Below are 20,247 nucleotides of genomic sequence, written 5' to 3'. Positions count from 1 at the left end.
ACTTATTTACTTATTTATTTATTTTCTGAGAGAGAGAGAAACGCACATCCACACACACATATAATGGGGAGTAGGAGAGACAAATAACAGGGGGAGAATCTTAAGCAGACTCTGCATTGAGAGCAGAGCCTGATGTGTGGCTGGATCTCACAATCCTGAGATCATAATCTGAGCCAAAATCAAGTTTCAGACCCTTAATCAACCGAACCACCCAGATGGCCCCAGACTAGATTTCAGACCAAAGACTGCAACAAGAGATGAAGGAGGGCATTGTATCATCCAAAAGATGCAACAATTATAGGTATTTATGCCCCCAACATGGGAACACCCAAATATATGAAACAATTAATAACAAACATAAGAAAACTCATTGATAATAATAAAATAATAGTAGGGGACTTTAACACTCCACTTCCTGCCATGATAGATCATCTAAGTAGAAAATCTACAAGGAAACATGGCTTGGAATAACACATCGGACCAGATGGACTTGACAGATACATTCAGAACATTTCATCCTAAAGCAGCAGAATACACATTCTTTTTGACTGTACACGGAACACTCTTCAGAACAGATCACACACTTGGTCACAAATCAGACCTCAAGAGGTACAGAAAGACTTAGATCATACATGCATATTTCCAGACCACGCCACTATGAAATGAGGTCAGCCAGAAGAAATAATTTATGAAGACCACAAATACATGGAGTTAAAAAACATCCTAGTAAAGAATGAACAGGTTAACCAAGAAATTAAAGAAGAAATTTAAAAGTACATGGAAGCAAATGAAAATGGAAAACATGACAGTCTAAAACCTTTGAGATGCAGTAAAGACAGTCCTAAGATGGAAGTATACCACAATACAGGCCTCCCTCAAAATGCAAGAAAAGTTTCAATACACAACCTAGCCTTTCACCTAACAGAGCTAGAAATGTATCCACAAATAAAACCTAAAGCCAGCAGAAGAAGGGAAATAAGATTAGAGCAGAAATAAATGATACAGAAACAAACAAACAGGGGCGCTTGGGGGGCTCAGTAGGTTAAGTCTCTGCCTTCAGCTCAGGTCATGATCTCGGGGTCCTTGGACTGAGCCCTGCAGTGTGCTTTCTGCTCAGTAGGGAGCCTGCTTTCCCCGTCTCTCTCTCTGCTTGCCTCTCTGCCTACTTGTGATCTCTGTCAAATAAATAAACAAAATCTTAAAACAAACAAACAAACAAACAAAAACCCCAGTAGAACAGATCAATGAAAAGCTGGTTCTTCAAAAGAATCAATAAACTTGATAAACCCCAACCAGACTTAACAAAAAGAAAAGAGAAAGGACTCAAATAAAGTCATAAATGAAAGAAGAGAGATAACAACAGACACTATAGAAATACTAACAATTATAAAAGAATACTATGAAAAATTACATGCCAATAAACTGGGCAATTTGGAAGAAATGGACAAATTCCTAGGGACATATAAGCCACCAAAGCTGAAACATGAAGAAATAAATAAGAAATTTTAAACAGACTCATAACCAGCAAAGAAACTGAATTAGTAATCAAAAATTTCCCAATAAACAAAAGTTTAGGGCCAGATGGGTTCCTAGGGGAATTCTACCAGACATTTAAAGAAGAGTTAATACATATTCTTTTCAAATTGTTCCAAAAAATAGAAATGGAAAATTCCAAACTCTTTCTACAAGGCCAGCATTACCTTGATACCAAAACCAGACAAAGACCCCACTGAAAAGGAGACTTATAGGCCAATATCCCTGATGAACATGGACGTAGAAATTCTCAACAAGATACTAACAAATTGAATCCAACAGTATATTAAAAGAATTATTCACCATGATCAAGTAGGAAGTATTCCTGGGCTGGAAGGGTGATTCAATAGTCATAAATCAATCAATGTGATACACCACATTAATAAAGAAAGGATAAGAACCGTATGATCCTCTCAATGATGCAGAAAAAGCATCTGACAAAACATCATTTCTTGATAAAAACCCTCAGCGAAGTAGGCATAGAGGGAACATACCTCAACATCATAAAGGCCATATACAAAAGATCCACAGCTAAGATCATTCTCAATGGGAAAAAACTGAGAGATTTTCTTCTAGAGTTGGGAATAAGACATGGATACCCACTCTCACAATTACTATTTAACACATTACTAGATGTCTTAGTCTCAGCAATCAGACAATAAAAAGAAATAAAACGCATCCAAATTGGCAAGGAAGACGTCAAACTTCCACTATTTGCAGACATGATGCTCTATGCAGAAAACCCAAAGACTCTATCAAAAAATTGCTGGAACTAATACATGAATTCAGCAAAGTTCTAGGATATAAAATTAACATACATAAATCTGTTGCATTTCTATACATCAATAATGAAGCAACAGAAAATTAAATCAAGGTACTGATCCCATTTACAATTGCATCAAAACCCACTAGATACCTAGGAATAAACCTAACGAAACAGGTAAAAGATCTGTATGCTGAAAACTATAGAACACTTAAGAAAGAAATTGAAGAGGACACTTAGAAATGACTACTTAGAAAGCTGGATGTATCACGACTCTGTGGACTTTAAACTGTACTGCAAAGCTGTAGTCATCAAGACATTATTTATTTTAAAGATTTTATTTATTTATTTGACAGAGAGAGATCATAAGTAGGCAGAGAGGCAAACGGGGTGGGTGGGGGGAAGCAGGCTCCCTGCTGATAAGAGAGCCCGATGCGGGGCTCGACCCCAGGATCCTGGGATCATGACCTGAACCGAAGGCCCACTGAGCCACCAAGGTGCCCCCATCAAGACCAGACATTATGGTACTGGCACAAAAAAGAGATGCCACCTGGGTGGCTCGGTTGATTAAACATCTGCCTTCAGCTCAGGTCATGATCCCAGTGTTCTAGGATTGAGCCCCACATCAGGCTCTCTGCGCTCTGGAGAGGCCACACCCCCTTCTTGTGCACTTTCACTCACTCTACCACATAAAGAAATAAATAAAACCTTTTTTAAAAGTATGTAAAAAAATAGACATATAGATCAATGGAACAGAACAGAAAACCCAGAAATGGACCCACAACTATATGGTCAACTAATTTTCAACAAAGCAGGAAAGAATAATCCATGGGAAAAAAGACAGTCTCTTCAAAAAGTGGTACTGGGAGGGTGGTGCCTGGGTGGCTCAGCGGGTTAAGCCTCTGCCTTTGGCTCAGGTCATGATCTCAGAGTCTTGGGATCAAGCCCCGCATTCGGCTATCTACTCAGCGGGGAGCCTGCTTCCCTTACCCCCTCTGCCTGCTTCTCTGCCTACTTGTGATGTCTCTCTGTCAAACAAACAAATAAAATCTTTAAAAAAAAATGGTACTGGGAAAACTGGACAGCTGCATGCAAAAAAAAGAAACTGGACCATTTTCTTACACCATACACAAAAATAAGTTCAAAATGGATGAAAGACCTAAATGTGAGACAGAAACCACCAAAATCCTAGAGAAGGGCATGGACAGAAACCTCTTTGACCTCAGCAACAGCAACTTCTTACTAGACATGTCTCCAGAGGCAGGGGAAACAGAAGCAAAAATGAACTATTGAGACTTCACCAAGATAAAAAGGCTTCTGCAGAGGGAAGGAAATAATAAAAAAAAATAAACTAAAAGGCAGACTATGGAATGGGAGAAAATATGTGCAAAAGACATATCTGATAAAGTATCCAAAAATCTACAAAGAACTTATTAAACTCAAACCCTAAAAACAAATAATCCAGTTAAGAAATAGGCAGAGGGGCACCTGTGTGGCTCAGTGGGTTAAAGCGGCTGCCTTCGGCTCAGGTCATGATCCCAGGGTTCTGGGTCCGAGCCCCGCATCGGGCTCTCTGCTCAGTAGGGAGCCTGCTTCTCTCTCTTTCTCTCTCCGTCTCTGCCTGCCTCTCTGCCTACTTGTGATCTCTGTCAAAGAAATACTATTATTAAAAAAAAAATAGGCAGAAAACATGAATAGACACTTTTCTAAAAATGACATCCAGATACCTAAAAGACACGTGAAAAGATGCTCAACATCCCTCAGCATCATGGAAATACAAATCAAAACCACAATGAGATACCATCTCATACCTGTCAGGATGGCTAAAATTAACAACACAAGAAACAAGAGATGTTGGTGAGGATGTGGAGAAAGGGGAACCCTCTTGCATTGTTGGTGGGAGTGAAAAGTGTTATAGCCACTCTGGAGGGCAGTATGAAGGTTCCTCCAAAAGTTAAAAAGAGAACTACCGTATGATACAGCAATTGCACTACTAGGTATTTACCCAAAGAATATAAAAATACTGATTCAAAGGGATTTGATGTTCATAGCAATACCAAACTATGGAAAGAACCCAAATGACCATTGCCTGATGAATGGATAAAGAAAATGTGGTATAGATATACAAAAGAATATTATTCACCCATTAAAGAATGAAATCTTGCCATTTGCAATGACATGGGTAGAGCTAGAGTATATTATGCTAGCAAAATAAGTTGGTCGGAGAAAAACAAATACCATATGATTTCACTTATATGTGGAATTTAAGAAACAAAACAGATGATCATATGAACATAAGGGAAACAATAAGAGACTCTTAAGAATAGACAAGGGTTGATGGAGGGAGGTGGGTGGGGAATGGGCGAGATGGGTGATGGGCATCACTGTGGGTTGGTTGATGTTCATATAACAAGGAGAGCACTTGTGATGATGAGCACAGGGTACTATATGTTAAGAGATGAACCACTGAATTCTACTCCTGAAACCAGTATTGCATTGTACGTTAACTAACTAGAATCAACAAAAAAATGTGAAGAAAAAAAAAAAAAAAGGAAGGTAAAATCTTCCCTTATATTAAACCAGGGTTTTTCAAGCTTTTTACTCTTAACATTTGGGGCTGGATAATTCTTCATCATAACCTGGTCCTGGTCCTCTATGGATGGGTGTAATCCCCTAATTCGTGATACATTCCAGTCAGCAGACATCTCAATTTAAAGAGGTTTTGTTTTTTCTTAATTCCCTTTTTTTTTTTAATGCAGTAACACATGAAAACCATAGATTTTCTTTTTCCCCTAAAAAATATGCTAAATAGTGTGGGGAGATACAGAAATTTAGAAGATAAAGCTACTGCCTTTTGAGAGCTTGCAAACAAATTTCACTTATAATTTATATCATTTGGATCTCATTCATTGCCCAAGCACATAATTCAGAGTCAAGTTTTAGTGCTACCCTGACTCTTCTAAAGTACAATGATATATTTTTATGTTTGAGAAAAGCTACAAACATAACTCTACATAACTGCTGCCAAAAACCATTTTAGGTTTTTTTTTTTTTTAACGATTTTTTGAAGTTAACTCTACCTCTAATGTGGGGCTCAAACTCACACCTCCAGATCCAGATTCACATGCTCTACCTACCAACTGAGCCAGTCAGGTGCCCCCAAATCATATAAGTTTTGCTTTAAATAACAGATTTCTACTAATACGATACTAATTTCTGCCCACTGCATTCAATGTTGCTACTCTGAAATGAAGAAACATCCTGAAAAAGACTCCAGACAATTCTATCAAAAAGCATCTCTTCACATAACAAAAATCTTGGGGCAGATTTAAATAATGCTCTGTGGGAGAATGCTGTTGTAAGGGAGAATGGTGTAAGGTCACAGCTCTTTACCACCCTCTATAGCACAGGGGAAAGCTAGAATGAACAACAACCACTACTATAACAACTACAACAACTACAACTACTACAACTACTACTACTACTACCAGTACTACTACTACACATTCAATGCAGGTCTTCAAATTGCTCTATCTGCTCACTTAAATATATTTGACACACAACAGGAGCCATACATTCAACTTCCAATAGGAATCACTCCCAAATGTGCCTATAAAAGTATGTATCATTTGACTTTCTTTCTTTCTTTTTTTTTTTTTAAACTTAAAAACAACAGATTTATATTTCATAATTCTGGAAGCTGGAAAGTTTGTGATCAAGGTGCCAGCAGATTCACTATCTGGTAAGAACTCAATGCCTGGGACATACAGGGCTCTTCTCTCTCTACCTCCTTACAAAAAGAAAAGGGTCTTTTGACTTTCAGAACAACTTAATTGTATCATCACAAGTCTTTACTTCCTCTCTAAACAAACAGCAAATTGCTATGGGGTGCCTGGCTGGCTCAGTCTGTACAGCATGTGACTTTTGATCCCAGGGTTATGAGTTCAAGCCCCATGATGGGCCTAGAGCCTATTAAAACACACACACACACACACACACACACACACCCTAAATACATAAATGAACTGCTAAAAATCGGTCATTTGTTCAATTGCTAACTTTTTTTTTTAAAGATTTTATTTATTTGACCAACAGAGATCACAAGTAGGCAGAGAGGCAGACAGAGAGGAGGAAGCAGGCTCCCAGCTGAGCAGAGAGCCTGATGCGGGGCTCCATCCCAGGACCCTGGGATCAGGGCCTGAGCCAAAGGCAGAGGCTTTAACCCACTGAGTCACCCAGGGGCCCCAATTGCTGACTTTTTAATTCATTCCACCAAGAGGCTGTGAAGGCCACATACTGGCCAGGCACACTGCTAGGCCCTAGAGAAACAAAATGAGACAAGGCACTTTCTCCAAATTCAAGGAAGTACCCAGTCTAGTTGCTGCCTCTCAGCCTCTTTCTCTACCAGCTCTCCCATGCCAGTGGGTACAAAGCATGGTGCTGAGTCCTGCGTGAAACCAGCACTATCACAGGCAAGTGGCTAACAATTTACTAAGTCTAGTCAAGCAGTATTGCAATCTGTCTGAAGACTTGATTCAGATGTCTGATGAAACAAGAAAGCTGGCTGTTTTACTTCCTTCCCAATTTGTCATCAAAATGCACGTAAAGAAATATAAGACAAAAACGCAATAGCTCTGTCAACCATGTATCAAAGTCTGACTCAAATTTCCATAAATTACACAAAGGGTAATGACCAAGAAGTACAACTAACCCAGAATTCATTACTATGCTCCCTGCCATATTTTATATCTTTTAAAATTTTATCCAGTGAATGCCCACTTTAACCCAGCTTATATTTCCTTTTGATTGACTGTGTGGAAGGATGAAGAAGAGTATTTGTGGTAATTTCTTAAATATAAATACACCTTTTTTTTTTAAATGTATGCCCAAGCCAACAAAAGAATAAAGAAATCCTATACAAGACAGGAAGGATAGGAATCAACAAATCCATAGGCGTATATGCAAGTACTAAAGCTAATGCTTTCCCTGTGGCCATCGCTAATTCCTAATAACTACAAGTCTGGGCTTTAATGACCCATGCTCCACAGGGAGAAGGACAAAGTCTGGGGCTCAAACACCTAGGAAAGTAGGAAACACAAATCTTCTGTGAAGAAACATACCCTCAAACTAAATCTCAAAGAAATCACCAAAAACTTCCAAGATACGTGAATTCATAATCAAAAATTACAATACAAATGAAGAAACAAGTCACAGCAAAGAAAAGTCAACAAAATAAAAAAACCCTAAACATACAGAATGAGACCTATAAAGACTATTGGGTATCAAAACTAGATTATGAACAAATTTACTTTATATTTTGTATTATTTGAAACAATAAAGGGAAACCTAAAACTACAACAAAAGAATATCAATGACAACTACTAAAATTTGTAAAAAGAACCAAACAAGAGATCTAGAAACAAATAAATAAAAAACAGTACTGAAATTAGATAGAGCAAATGAGTCACTACTGCATAAAGAATTAGTTAGCTGAAGATATGAAAGAAATTATCCAGAATTCAACACAGAGAATCAAAACCAATGAATTACAAAACAGAGGTCAAAAGCACATAAAAACCATCCTTCTTACTTTTGAGTTCCAGAAGGAGTTAGATTATAGGAGAGAGGCAGTGTTCAAAGGAATTATGGTTGAAAATGTCCCAGTGCCAATAAACACAATTATCAGATTCATGAAGCACAATGTATCAGCCAGCAAACCAAATGAGAAAAAGCCACATCAGGATGCATTACACAGGAAAACTGTAGGACACCAAAGACAAACTGAGGATCAAGCAGATGAAGAGACATGACAGCTTACAACATAACCACAGTTTTAAGGAAAACAGAGTAAAATATCAAAGTAAAAGAGTAAAATAATATCAAAGTCATTTTGGAGGAAGTAACTGTCCATTTAGCACTCCATTCCACAAAGGGTAAAACTATCTTTTAAGATCAAGGATGAAATAAAGAATTCAGAAAAACACAAAACAATGGGGTTTGTTACCGAAGATTCTCTCTAAAAATAACTCAAAAAGAGGAAAAATAATACCAGAAAAAATGTTGAACTGTAAAAATAAATTATATGAGAGTCATAAACATGTGAATAATTCCGAGCAAATAGTAACTGCATAAAGCAATGATAATTCCAAATTTGTGGAGTTACAAGAAATCAAGATAGAACAAAAACTCTAGACAGCAGCATAAAGATAGGAGGGGTGTCTGGGTTGCTCAGGTCCCTTAAAGCGTCCAACTCTTGATTCCAGCTCAGATCATGATCTCCAGGTTGTGAAGTCGAGGTCCAACAGGGGTTCCCCGTGGGCTCAGCACAGAGGCTGCTTAGGTTTCTTTCTCCATCTCCCTCTGCCCCTCCCCCTGCTCTCTCTCTCAAAATAAACAAATAAATGTTTTTTTAAAAATTGGGGAAAAGCTGGGGTGCCTGGGTGGCTCAGTAGGTTAAACATCTGCCTCCGACTTAGGTTATGATCCTTAGGTCCTGGGATCGAGCCCCACGTTTGGGCTCTCTGCTCAGTGGGAAGCCTGCTTCCTCTCCCTGCTGCTTCCCCTGCTTGTACTCTCTCTATCTCTCTGTCAGATAAATAAATAACATCTTTGAAAAAAAATTGGGAAAAAGGTAAATGGAGATATAGGTTCTTGTCCTGATACAGAGTAAAATAACTTTAGACTTTAAGTTTAATCCACATGTTAAAGGATGACCACAAAAAGTGTAAAAACAATACACAACATTTAAACTGATACAAAGGAATAAAATGGAATTAAAGAAAAAAATTAAAAAATCAATTCAAAAGAAGGCAAGGGAGGAGAAAAAACAAACAACAAAAAAAGCAAAATAAAATGACTATAGACACAAATCCAAAAATATCAGTAGTCACAACCAATATAAATGGACAAAGGGAAAATTAAACCTCCAGCTTCGTGCGCTGTACAAGGGACACACCTAAAACAGGAGAACACAGAAAAGTTGAAAGGTATCAAGCCAACACAGAGCCAAATAGGAGCACCACACGGTATGAATATCAAATAAGGTTTATTGGAGAAAATATAACAATGGCAAAATGCTGGTGATCTGTTGAACACCAGTGCCCACACCTTTGGGCATGCCTGTCATAATGGACACCTCCTGGCTAAGGCAGTGCCTTGTGAAGAAGGGAACCACTGGAGCCCACAGGCTGCTATCAGCCTGTTCTGCCCTGAAGCTCAGACCTTCCAAGTTAGCTCTTTGATAAGCCACTCAAGAGAGAAAGTAATAAGTATCCATGCCCTGGGTCTTGCCTCCCCTCAGTGAAGCACAGGATGGAAAAAAGATACAACAAACAAATTCTAACCAGCAGTAGCTGACAAAATTAACATCAAGCTGAAATGCATGATTTGAAACACTCACTACTTCATGTCATCATTTTATTTCACAACCCTTATCCTTCAGTGTCAAATAACAAGTCCTTAAAAATACATCACACAAAGTCATCAGAATCAAAGAAAAACTGCCAATGCCACTCTAAGATATCTGACACAATTATCTCAATTACTGAAACATTAATTAGACAAAAGGTAGACAAAAAAGTTGAATGCTGCAATTAACAAGTTTGATCCAACAACTGGAAAATTCAATTTTTTTTCCTGAGCACACATTAAATATTTACAAAACATGTCCTCGATAAGTCTTAAAGCAAATCTTATATATGTCCAAAGAATTAGCATCAGATAGAACACACCATCTAATTATAATGCAATTATGTTAGAAATTAACAACACAACAAAATTTAATAAATAAAACCTCTACATTTGGGAACAAAAACAACCCATGAATCAGAAAAGAAATATTTTGGAAACTAGAAAATATTTAGAAATTGATGACAACCATCTACTTAAAAAAACTTGTGGGAGATTCCTAAAGCAATAGGTACAGACCCAGAGTGTTTTACACATGAAACTGTTTATTCAGTTAATAAACAGGTAATTCCAGCTTCACAGAAAACCCTGGAGAATAGAGGAAACTCTATAACTCATTTCATGAGACCAGTATATCCCTAATAATACCAGAATCAGACAAGGACTACATAAGAAAGAAAAAATACAAATAAATCTCACTCATGAACATGACTGCAAAAATCCTAAACAAAATAATAGCAAGCCAAATCCAGGAATATGTAATAAAAAGAAAATATAGCCAACTTGTATTTCCTCGAGGAATGCAAGTGTGGGTCAAAACTGGAAAACATATTCATTTCAATCATCTCAATTAAGACCAAAAAAATGTCTTTGATCAAATATCCATAACCACTCAATCAAAACTATTATCAAAGTAGGAACACAAGGTAAAGTCTTTAACTTAATAAGGAGAACAAGTTGTGAGGGTCTTCTAGGAAGGCTCCTTAAAGGGAGATAAGTCTCTTTTGCCTGCCCACTTCTCTGCTGCCTGGCATGGACACTAAATGGCTGGTGCTCAGCACCTATCCTGGCCTATGAGGTGACCTTAAGGATGATGCCAGATACTTAGAATCAGAGAAGAGAAGGCAAAAAGAACCTGGGTCCCTGATGACTTAGAGACACTACACACAGCTGCACACTGAGCTGCATGCCTCTGTACTTTTTTAACATGTGAAACTAAGACGTTGTGTATTTAAGACACTTTTACTTATGCAGTCAAACACCATCTTAACTGAAATACTATTTTTATTCAAATGGTACTAGAAGCTCTAAATCGGGCAAAAAAAAAATAATACCAATAATAATATGTAAAAATGGCTAAGAAACAAATCTGTAATTATTCACACATGACTAGAAAACCTAAAAGAATCCTATAGAAAATTACTAGAAATAAGTTTAGCAGGATGGCCGGAAAAAAAGGTGAAATGCACTCTGTGTACAAGCAAGAATCAGTTAAAAATCTTTAACTTAAAAAAGACACTGTTTATACCAGCAACAACAACAAGGTAGCTAGGAATAAATCTAATCTAAAAGTCAAAACTTTTGTATAGAAAATTATGAAACATTTTGGACCAATGTTAAGACCAAAAGAGGCCAAGAAGAGTAAGAGTAGTTGTTAAGACGTTACTGCTGAAATCAATCCAAAGATTCGATTCAATTGTGATCAAATCTCAACAAAGTTTTTTAAAGAACTTACCAACCTAAATTTATACACAGTCACAAGAATCAGAAAGTTATTCCTGAAGAACATAGCAAGAGAGAGAAACTTGTACCCCAGAAGTCAAAAATTATCATAAAGCCACAGTACTGAAGTGTGTGGTCTTGGTGCAGGGACAGACAGATCAATGGAACAGAACTGGAGCCCGGGAACAGACTCACACACATATATGTAAACCTAGGTGACACCGAAGGTTGGTTGCAAATGGTAATGTAGTCAATAAATGATTCTGGGACAAGTACAATGAAAATAAAACAAAAGAAACTGGATACCTACCTGACAACGTGCATATAAACTCAATTCTAAATGATGGAGTATTTTTAAATATGAAAGGCAAAACTATTATTTTAAATATATAATGTCTTTAAGAGCTTGTTTTAAGAAAAGATTCTTATAGCAGATTTTTAAATTGACCTTTTCAACTATATTACACAAAAGGGAAAAACATTTTTTTTTAAGATTTTTATTTATTTGACAGATCACAAGTAGGCAGAGAGGCAGGCAGAGAGAGAGGAGAAAGCAGGCTCCCCGCTGAGTGGAGAGCCTGATGTGGGGCTCGATCTCAGGACCCTGAGATCATGACCTGAGCCGAAGGCAGAGGCTTTAACCCACTGAGCTACCCAAGTGCCCCGGGAAAAACACTTTTTTTTTTCTTTTTTTTTTTTTTAGATTATTTATTTATTTATTTGACAGACAGAGACCACAAGCAGGCAGAGAGGCAGGCAGAGAGAGAAGGGGGAAGCAGGCTTCTTGCTGAGCAGAGAGCCCGATGTGGAGCTCGATCCCAGGATCCTGAGATCATGACCCGAGCTGAAGGCAGAGGCTTAACCAACTGAGCCACCCTGGCGCCCCTTAACCATATTAAAAGAGCTCCTTCCAATGAAAAAAAGGAAGAAAAGACAGGGGGCAAAAAACCCATGACAAACACAACTGGCCAATAAATATTTGAAAAGTTGTTTAATCTTTCAGTAATCAGGGAAAGCAAATTAAGACCACAACATGAAAACTTTTTACATCCATCAGGGGGTAAAAAAACTTTAATAAGAGTTTCCAAAAATGTGAATCAACTGAAATTCTCCTATACCTCTGGTAAAAAAGTAAGTCAGTACAACTACTTTGAGTACAATACTGTTGACCTTTGAAAAACATGGGGGTTGGGGTGTGCACACTGCCCACCCACCATGGTTGAAAATCCAAATATAATTCTCCACTTCCCAAAAATTTTAACTACTAATAACCTACTATTAACAACAAGCCATCCCAGAAGCCATCAACAGTCGATTAACGTGTATTTTGTATGTTATACATATTATATGTTGTATTTGTACAATACATAAGCCAGAAAAAAGGAAAATATTAAGAAAGTCATGAGAAAATACATTTACAGTACTGTGCTATATTTTTTGAAAAAATCTGCACAGTAGTAGACCCATGAAGTTTAAACCTATGTTGTTCAAAGATCAACTGTACTTGGTTTTACTAGTAAAGCAGAAGAGGCACAACCTATGTTCCAGCAATTCTACTGATATCCCTTTGCACAACTGCACCAACTAACAGGTACAAGAACATTCACAGCATCCGTGTTTGCAGTACGAAAGAACAGTAAACAATTTAAATGTTAGTCAATAACTCAGCAAAACAGCAGAGTGAAAAGAATGAACTCCACCCACATATGCCAACATGGATTAATCTCAAAAGCAAAAGCAAAAGTCAGAGGATATATATGGTATGATTCCGTTTATACAACGGCCAAAACCAGCACAATTAAACATACCACTTAAGAATGCCTCCATGTGTGATTAGACTATATAGAAAAGCTTAGAGTGCTTAACAAAAATGTCAAGATAGTGTTTATTTGTGGCTCCTCCAGAGAGGAAGATTAACTGAGTTAGTGCAAACTACTAACTGGCTAAATTCCATTTCTTAAACTGAATGTGAGGCCCTTGCAAGTTCATTTAATTTCTCTAGAAATAATACATATTAGCTCTATATACTCTTCTCTCTTGACTATGTATTACATAATACATTTTAAATGACACAAAAAATATCCAAAACGCTGTTTTAAACTATCTAGTTCATCTTTACGGTTTTTTTTTTTAAAGGCCACTGGTATGTAAAAGTAGTTTTTAAAATATAATAAAATAATGACATTAGCATCTGATACCTGATACTTTAAAGGCCGAGGTTAAAGATATTCATGCACCCTACCCTTTATAATGCACATCAACTTGTCTTCCAAAGCAACCCTGAAGTGCAAAAAACGTCAACGTTTTGCGCAAAAATATAGACTTTATTGACTTGCACCAGTACAACCATTCTTGTATACGCCAAACGACATGCACTCTTCATCTGCTAATTAAATCCTCTAAATTTGTTTTCGTGACAGCGATATTAAAAGACAAATATATTCAGTTAAATAACACTGAGGAAGGCTATCATTTAATTATGGAACATCAGATTTCTATCTTAAATTGCAGCCTGAAGCGTCAAAAAGAATCATCTTCGCTTAAGGCAACTATGAGATAAAACTGGGACACTCGAGCTAAAACCCGAATTTGAACGGTGACAACTCTGGGGCTTTAGGCAAATTCACGGACGCAGTTTCCAAATAAAAAGTGGTTTTTCCAATTTCTGCAGTAGTTGGCAGGTATTTCTATGACCGCTCATTCCATAATATCCCTGGCAAGTCAGTACCAGTCCCAGCAGACGAAGTCCCCAAATGCACAACCACTGAGCCCCGACCGATTCAAAACTCCACGCCCCCAGCCTAAATCTCCCTTGAAACAGGTGGTCTTCCATGCCTCCCTCGTCCCGAGGTGCGGGGAGCAATGAGGGAAAGTTCTGGGAAGTTAAGACGAGTCCGTGAATCACATGGGCAAAACTCTGCTGGGATCTTACAAAACATTCATGTCATCGAACCCCCTCGTTTTTTGAAAGGCAAAGTAAGTCTCAGGGAGAAGCGCCCCTGCTCAGGATCTAACAGCTACTTAAATTCGTCCCTCACCTAGCTCAGTGATCCTTCCCCCTACCCATTCCCCAAAGCTTCAATTCGTCGCTAACACGGAGGAGGTGAGAGAACTCCCACCTCCTTAGCCTGGCCAGGTTGTGAGGGCTAGAAAGGGTCGTAGAGATCATCGGATCAACCCTTCTAACAGGTGTGAAAACAGAACAGTTAAGTGACGCAGGTTGAGCGGTTAAATCACCGACCCTCCGTCACCGAGCGGCAGGAGCCTGACAAGGGCAATGAAAGATCATTGGCGACCCCACTTCCCGTCTCCAGGACGGCGAGTGTCAAAAACACCCGACACCTCAACTGCAACACAAATCCCGCGCTTGCCACGCAGAACCGAGAAGCCGGTTGGTGGGGAAACTCCAACGGCGGGTGCGCAGCACCGATAATGCCGCGACAGGGCAAGAACCGAGTCCCGCCTCTTTCTTCCGCATCCGTCGATAGGGAGAAAGGGAAACAGTAAGGCTGCGGCGCCTCCCGCGAGAAGGGGTACCTTGAGGCTCGCGCCGCAGTCCCTCGCCGCTACAGCACAGGTGCCCAACACCCTGCTTCCAGGATCCAGTCGGGCGGGGAGGCCCGGAGGTCGCTGGAGGCAGCCACCGCCCCGCCCGATCCAAGCCCCGCCTCCCTTGCTCACTCTGCGGAGGACGTGGGCAACTTCCGGGACGCCATGCGTCACTAAGCAGCCGATCCCCACTTCCGGAAGCAGCCCTCCCTGCTCTGTCCATTTCTGGGACTGCGCGATTTCGATCGAGATTTCCGAGCTTTTGATTGGTGGAGTGAGAGAGCGGGTCTTCGCTGATTGGTGCCGGCATCTTCTGCCCCATAGACGCCGTGGGACGCAGAATTTCGGTCGTCTGTTTCCTGCCGGCCGCGGGTGTCGCACCGCGACCATGGTGGATGTCATGGAGTTGCCCAGGTCGCGCGTCAACGCCAGCATGCTAGCTCAGTTCATCGACCGGCCGGTCTGCTTCGTAGGAAGGCTGGAAAAGGTGCGCGCCGTGGCTGCCCTGGGCCCCCTGCTTTGGAGCCGGGTGGAGGGACCCCGTGACCGCCAGGGCCGTAGCCTCAGGGTGGAAAGGTGGGGTGGAGGAGGACAGGCCTTAGAGCAACACTGCGCTCCCAAATGCTTCGTTTTACACGCATGGACGTTCCGCGCACTTTTTAGCCCCTGCAGCCCATTTTGGCGCCACTTTTATGGCGCGGAATCGTGACGTTTTCAAATTCGCTCGGTTCTAAATTCTAACGTCCTCCCCTCTGGTTTCTTCTGGTTTCTTTATGTATTTACAAAGAAAATTGTAGACCTGACTCACACATTTACCTCCTGATTTTTTCGCTTAGCCAGACTTGGCAACTGCTCTGGTTTTCTAGTTTCTTTCTAATGGAATTTTCTTTTCTCAAACTTAGCTTTCTTGTTGGTCACTTCGTCATAAACATTCTTCAGTTGTCCCTTCCAGATTCCATAGCTGTCTGTGTTCTCATCCTAGTGTTAAGAGTGCAGCGTCTGCATCCTACTGATGAGAAGCAGCCCCAAAGTTTCGGAGTCAGTGAACCGGGAAAGCTGAGGGGGAAAAAAACAAAAAACTATTGTAAAGCCTTAGTAGTTCATTTCAGCCACTCGTCCTCTTCGTTCAATAGGTGTTACTTGACTTCAGAGTAGGCAAACTGGGTAGGACTGGAGTCTGGTTAACTGCTCAAGGCCACAGCAAGTAGCAAAGCTGACTTTCATCCAGACCTGAATGCAGTCTTTACAGATCAGTAGTAGAGCCCAAATCTTCTGGCAACCAGTTCTGTTAACTACATCATGCTTATTATTCATTTTTTTTTTTTTTTAAAAACTCTCTACCCCCAAGGTAGGGCTCAAACTCACAACCCTGAGGTCAAGAGTGGTACCCTCCAGCACTGAGCCACACAGGTGTGTCCCCATCAAACTTAATTTTTAAAACAGACTCTCTGGTGGAATACCTACTATTTAAATCATGAGTGCTAGGAGATCTCACTTTTAGACATTATGAACCCCCTTTAATTTGTTGTTAGGGCAGGGCTGCCAGATTACTAAATAAAAATACAGGACATATTTGTACTAAAAAGTACTGTTTATCTGAAATTCAACTTTAACTAGGTGGTGTTTGACCAGTTGCGGTTAACACAAGATTATAATCTGAACCAAATTGTTCAAAAACAAATTGCTTTGTGTGCATTGACTAAGTATTTTTGGGTCAATCTCATTTTCAAACTTACAATATTTTTATTTTAATGAGATTTTAAAGTTTGTTTTGTTTATGTTTTTGGTTTTTTTAATCCTGTGTTTCTTTTTTAGATTCATCCCACTGGAAAAATGTTTATTCTTTCAGATGGAGAAGGAAAAAATGGAACTATTGAGTTGATGGAGCCCGTATGTTCAAGTATTAATTCTAAGACTCTTTTTTTTTTTTTTCCTTTTAAGATTTTATTTATTTGTCAGAGAGAGGGAGAGCAAGAAAGAGAGCACAGGCAGGCAGAGGCAGAGGGAGAAGCAGGCTCCCTGCTGAGCAAGGAGCCCGATGTGGGACTCTATCCCAGAACGCTGGGATCATGACCTGAGCCGAAGGCAGCTGCTTAACCAACTGAACCACCCAGGCATCCCTAATTCTAAGACTCTTGTAGTTAATTCATCTTGCTGATGTTTCTGATTCTTGGAGTGATATAAAGGACCACCTCATAAAACTTACCTGCTCGAAAAATTAAACTTTTGTCCTCTTCTTACATTATATATCCCTTTACATTTCTAACCAATGATTCTTTGGGCTCCCTGATTTTTTTTTTTTTTTTTTAAGATTTTATTTATTTATTTGACAGAGAGAGACACAGTGAGAAGGGGAATACAAGCAGGGGAAGTGAGAGAGGGAGATGTGGGACTTGATCCCAGGGCTCTGGGGTCATGACCTGAGCTGAAGACAGCCGCTTAATGACTAAGCCACCCAGGCGCCCCTTGGGCTCCATGATTTTTTAAAACATCCCTTAACTGGGTAACATTTCCTATTCCTATAAAAGACCAAAAAAATCACATTAAAAAAAAAAACTTTTAAGTCATTTTTTCTTTCAAGCGCTTGACATTTTAAAAATTCTGTTTTGTTTTTGTTTAAGTGTACTTTTAGTTATCACTTGTTTTTACATTTATTGTACTCCAAAAATTTTTTATTTAAATGAAGATAAATCCATGTGTTGTTTGGGTAATATATACAGAATACACTGCACAAGATAAGAAAATAGAAAGTTCCTTTCAATGGGTCTTTTTAAATAAATTACTCCTTGTAGAAATCCTAGACATCCTCATTATCCTTAAGTGATTTTGTCTTCAACTTAAACATTTAACTGGATCTTTGGACCTGAAGGTACTGCTAAAGGTAATAGGACTTGACATGCTGGCATTAAGTACTCAAACATTTTTAACAACTTACAGTTCAGTTTTTGCATTGGTAAATTTTAAGCTGATTTTGTTACATGAAAGATTAGTAAACTGTAACAATTTTCCAAGTTACCAACTAGAAATATGACAACACCAATTTGACAATTTGTCCTTTGTGTTAGCTTGATGAAGAAATCTCTGGAATTGTGGAAGTAGTTGGAAAAGTAACAGCAAAGGCAACCATTATGTGTGCATCATATGTCCAGTTTAAAGAAGATAACCATCCTTTTGGTAAATAAAGCATTCTGTATTAAGTACTTTCATGTAATTAGGAGGAAAACAGTTTTCTTAACTTGAGATGTCTTGGTCTTGAATCTCAGTCCTGCCATTTTTCAGTTACTATAGAATTTTCTGATCCCAAAGGAAAATGGGAGAACATTTTGGCCCCCTTTTAAGTAATGCTTGTATATGCAGGAAACTAATTAAAGAGTATTTATGGGAAGAGAAACTTAAAACTTGGCAAACAGAAATAATGTTAATAGATTTTTTTGTTTTATCATATGTATCAAAAGCATCAAATAATGCCTAACACCTAAAACCAGGCAAGAATTTGCCTGTACAATGGATATCAAAATGAATAGTTGCCTATTGCCCATGTCTTTTATTTTTTAGAGCCACAGGTAAATAGCTGTGATGATCCCTATCTATTTTAGAAGATAGATTGTGAAAATAAGTTGATCTCTATAAAAGAGAAAGAGGTAGAAAGCTTTTAGATAATAAATGATGCTACATCTTTCCATTATAGATTAAATGTTTTTTTTTTTTTATTTTTTTTTTTCAGATCTTGGACTTTACAATGAAGCTGTGAAAATTACTCATGAGTTCCCTCAGTTTTTTCCTTTGGGGGTGGTGCAATATGATTGATCTTGATAAACACATTGAAGACTGTTACAGGAAGCCCCCTGATAGTTGAGGGGAATATTTCTGTGATTTTTAATATTTAATTTGTTCTCTTTTTAATTTCATTTACCTAACCTTATTAGATATTGCAGTATCCCACTTTTGATGTAACCTGTCTATATACTGCAAGTTAATTCCTCATAAAGAATCACTTCTCCAGTGTACGGTCAGACCAGATATTAGAACAAAGCAGTTGCCTTGAGTTTAGTTTTGTGTTTTATTAATAAAAACTGAAACAGACATACTGTTGATCATTTCATTCTTATTCTTTTAGTCATGTATTCAAACACAAACTTGGAATTTTCATAGTGTAAGGTCAGACAGAACTTAAACCTACCAAATGAAATCCTGGGCCACATGTGTGAAGAATTTACTTGCTACCTCATAAACTACATTATGTTAATTATTTCCTTGACACTGAAAAAAAGTGATTTTAATTTATTAAAAGAGCAAACAGAATCCTTTATCTTTTATAATTTGTGAGAACCTATATAGAATTCTCCAGAGAATCAGAACCAAAAGAACCATATATATCACAACTATATATATGAGATTTTGTTACAGGAATTGACTTATGTGGTAATGAAAGCCAAGGAGTCCCAAGGTCTGAGAATCAGGGGAGTTGATGTAACTTGCAGTCCAAGGTTGAAAACCTGAATAGTGGGAGGCCACTGATTTAAATCCCAGAATCTGAAGGCCCAAGAACCAGGAGCTCCAGTGTCAGGACTGGAGGAGGTGGACATCCCAGATCTGGCAGAGCAAATTTGCTCTTCCTCCACATTTTTTGTTCTATTTGGGCTATGAACAATAGTATTTGGTAAGGGCCTCCTGATTCAGATACTAATCTCTTCTGGAAATGCCCTCACAGACACAGCAAGAAATAATGTTTTACTGGCTATCTGGGTTTCCCTTAGCTAAGTTGACATATAAAATTATCACAGTACCTCTTTCTCAGGATTTTGAAACCACATTTACTAATGCCAAATAAGGGATATCTAATCATTAGAACAGTTGACGAAATCATTTGATCTTTTTTCTTCCTTTCAACTGTCATTCTTAGTATGAAATTCCTGTTTATTTGTACTTCATACCACTAAGTAACACTGGGGATGGGCCAGGTTGGGATGTGGCAATTATAAAATAGAGAGTAAAGCAGAATAATTGGTAACTTATATGGCCAGTCAGCTTTTATGGCTTGACTTAATTTCTTCAGTTAGGAAATTAACTAATTCTAAATTTAGATTATAAATTTTACCAAAGATATTTATTTTATGGACACTTGGCTGGTTCAGTTGCTAGAGCATGCAACTCTTGATCTTGGGGCTATAAGTTCAAGCCCCGTGTTGGATGTACAAAATTTGAAATTGATAGTATCTTCAATTTCAACTTTTATCCCAAAATAGTCTCCAAATTACTTAAGGAACATTGCC

General features: G+C 38.6%; 2 protein-coding genes across 2 annotated transcripts in view; one reads left to right on the top strand and one right to left on the bottom strand.

Moving 5' to 3' along the window:
- UMAD1 (UBAP1-MVB12-associated (UMA) domain containing 1) overlaps positions 1-15,409 on the bottom strand; it is a 218,985-nt gene extending 203,576 nt beyond the window's left edge. The window contains exon 1 of the mRNA XM_059171215.1: positions 14,963-15,409. Coding sequence (XP_059027198.1) covers positions 14,963-15,409 — 447 coding nt within the window. The remainder of the gene's footprint in view (positions 1-14,962) is intronic.
- RPA3 (replication protein A3) lies at positions 15,327-19,057 on the top strand. The gene is made up of 4 exons (XM_059171216.1): positions 15,327-15,461; positions 16,790-16,864; positions 18,040-18,148; positions 18,699-19,057. The coding sequence occupies exons 1-4, from the start codon at positions 15,363-15,365 to the stop codon at positions 18,779-18,781; spliced, it is 366 nt and encodes a 121-aa protein (XP_059027199.1). The 5' UTR covers positions 15,327-15,362; the 3' UTR covers positions 18,782-19,057.
- Positions 19,058-20,247: the final 1,190 nt, after the last annotated feature.

The sequence above is a fragment of the Mustela lutreola genome, chromosome 4 (genome assembly GCF_030435805.1).
Source record: "Mustela lutreola isolate mMusLut2 chromosome 4, mMusLut2.pri, whole genome shotgun sequence".
Lineage (NCBI taxonomy): Eukaryota > Metazoa > Chordata > Mammalia > Carnivora > Mustelidae > Mustela > Mustela lutreola.
The sequence above is the reverse complement of the archived record's forward strand: the minus strand, read 5'-3'. Positions and strand labels throughout refer to the sequence as shown.

What these genes read in the sequence shown, in the direction of transcription:
- RPA3 (XM_059171216.1), top strand. Translation starts at nt 15,363, where the DNA reads ATGGTGGATGTCATGGAGTTGCCCAGGTCGCGCGTCAACGCCAGCATG. An exon ending in CTATTGAGTTGATGGAGCCC is followed by an intron (nt 16,865 to 18,039) that starts GTATGTTCAAGT and finishes CCTTTGTGTTAG; the next exon opens with CTTGATGAAGAAATCTCTGG. An exon ending in AGAAGATAACCATCCTTTTG is followed by an intron (nt 18,149 to 18,698) that starts GTAAATAAAGCA and finishes TTTTTTTTTCAG; the next exon opens with ATCTTGGACTTTACAATGAA.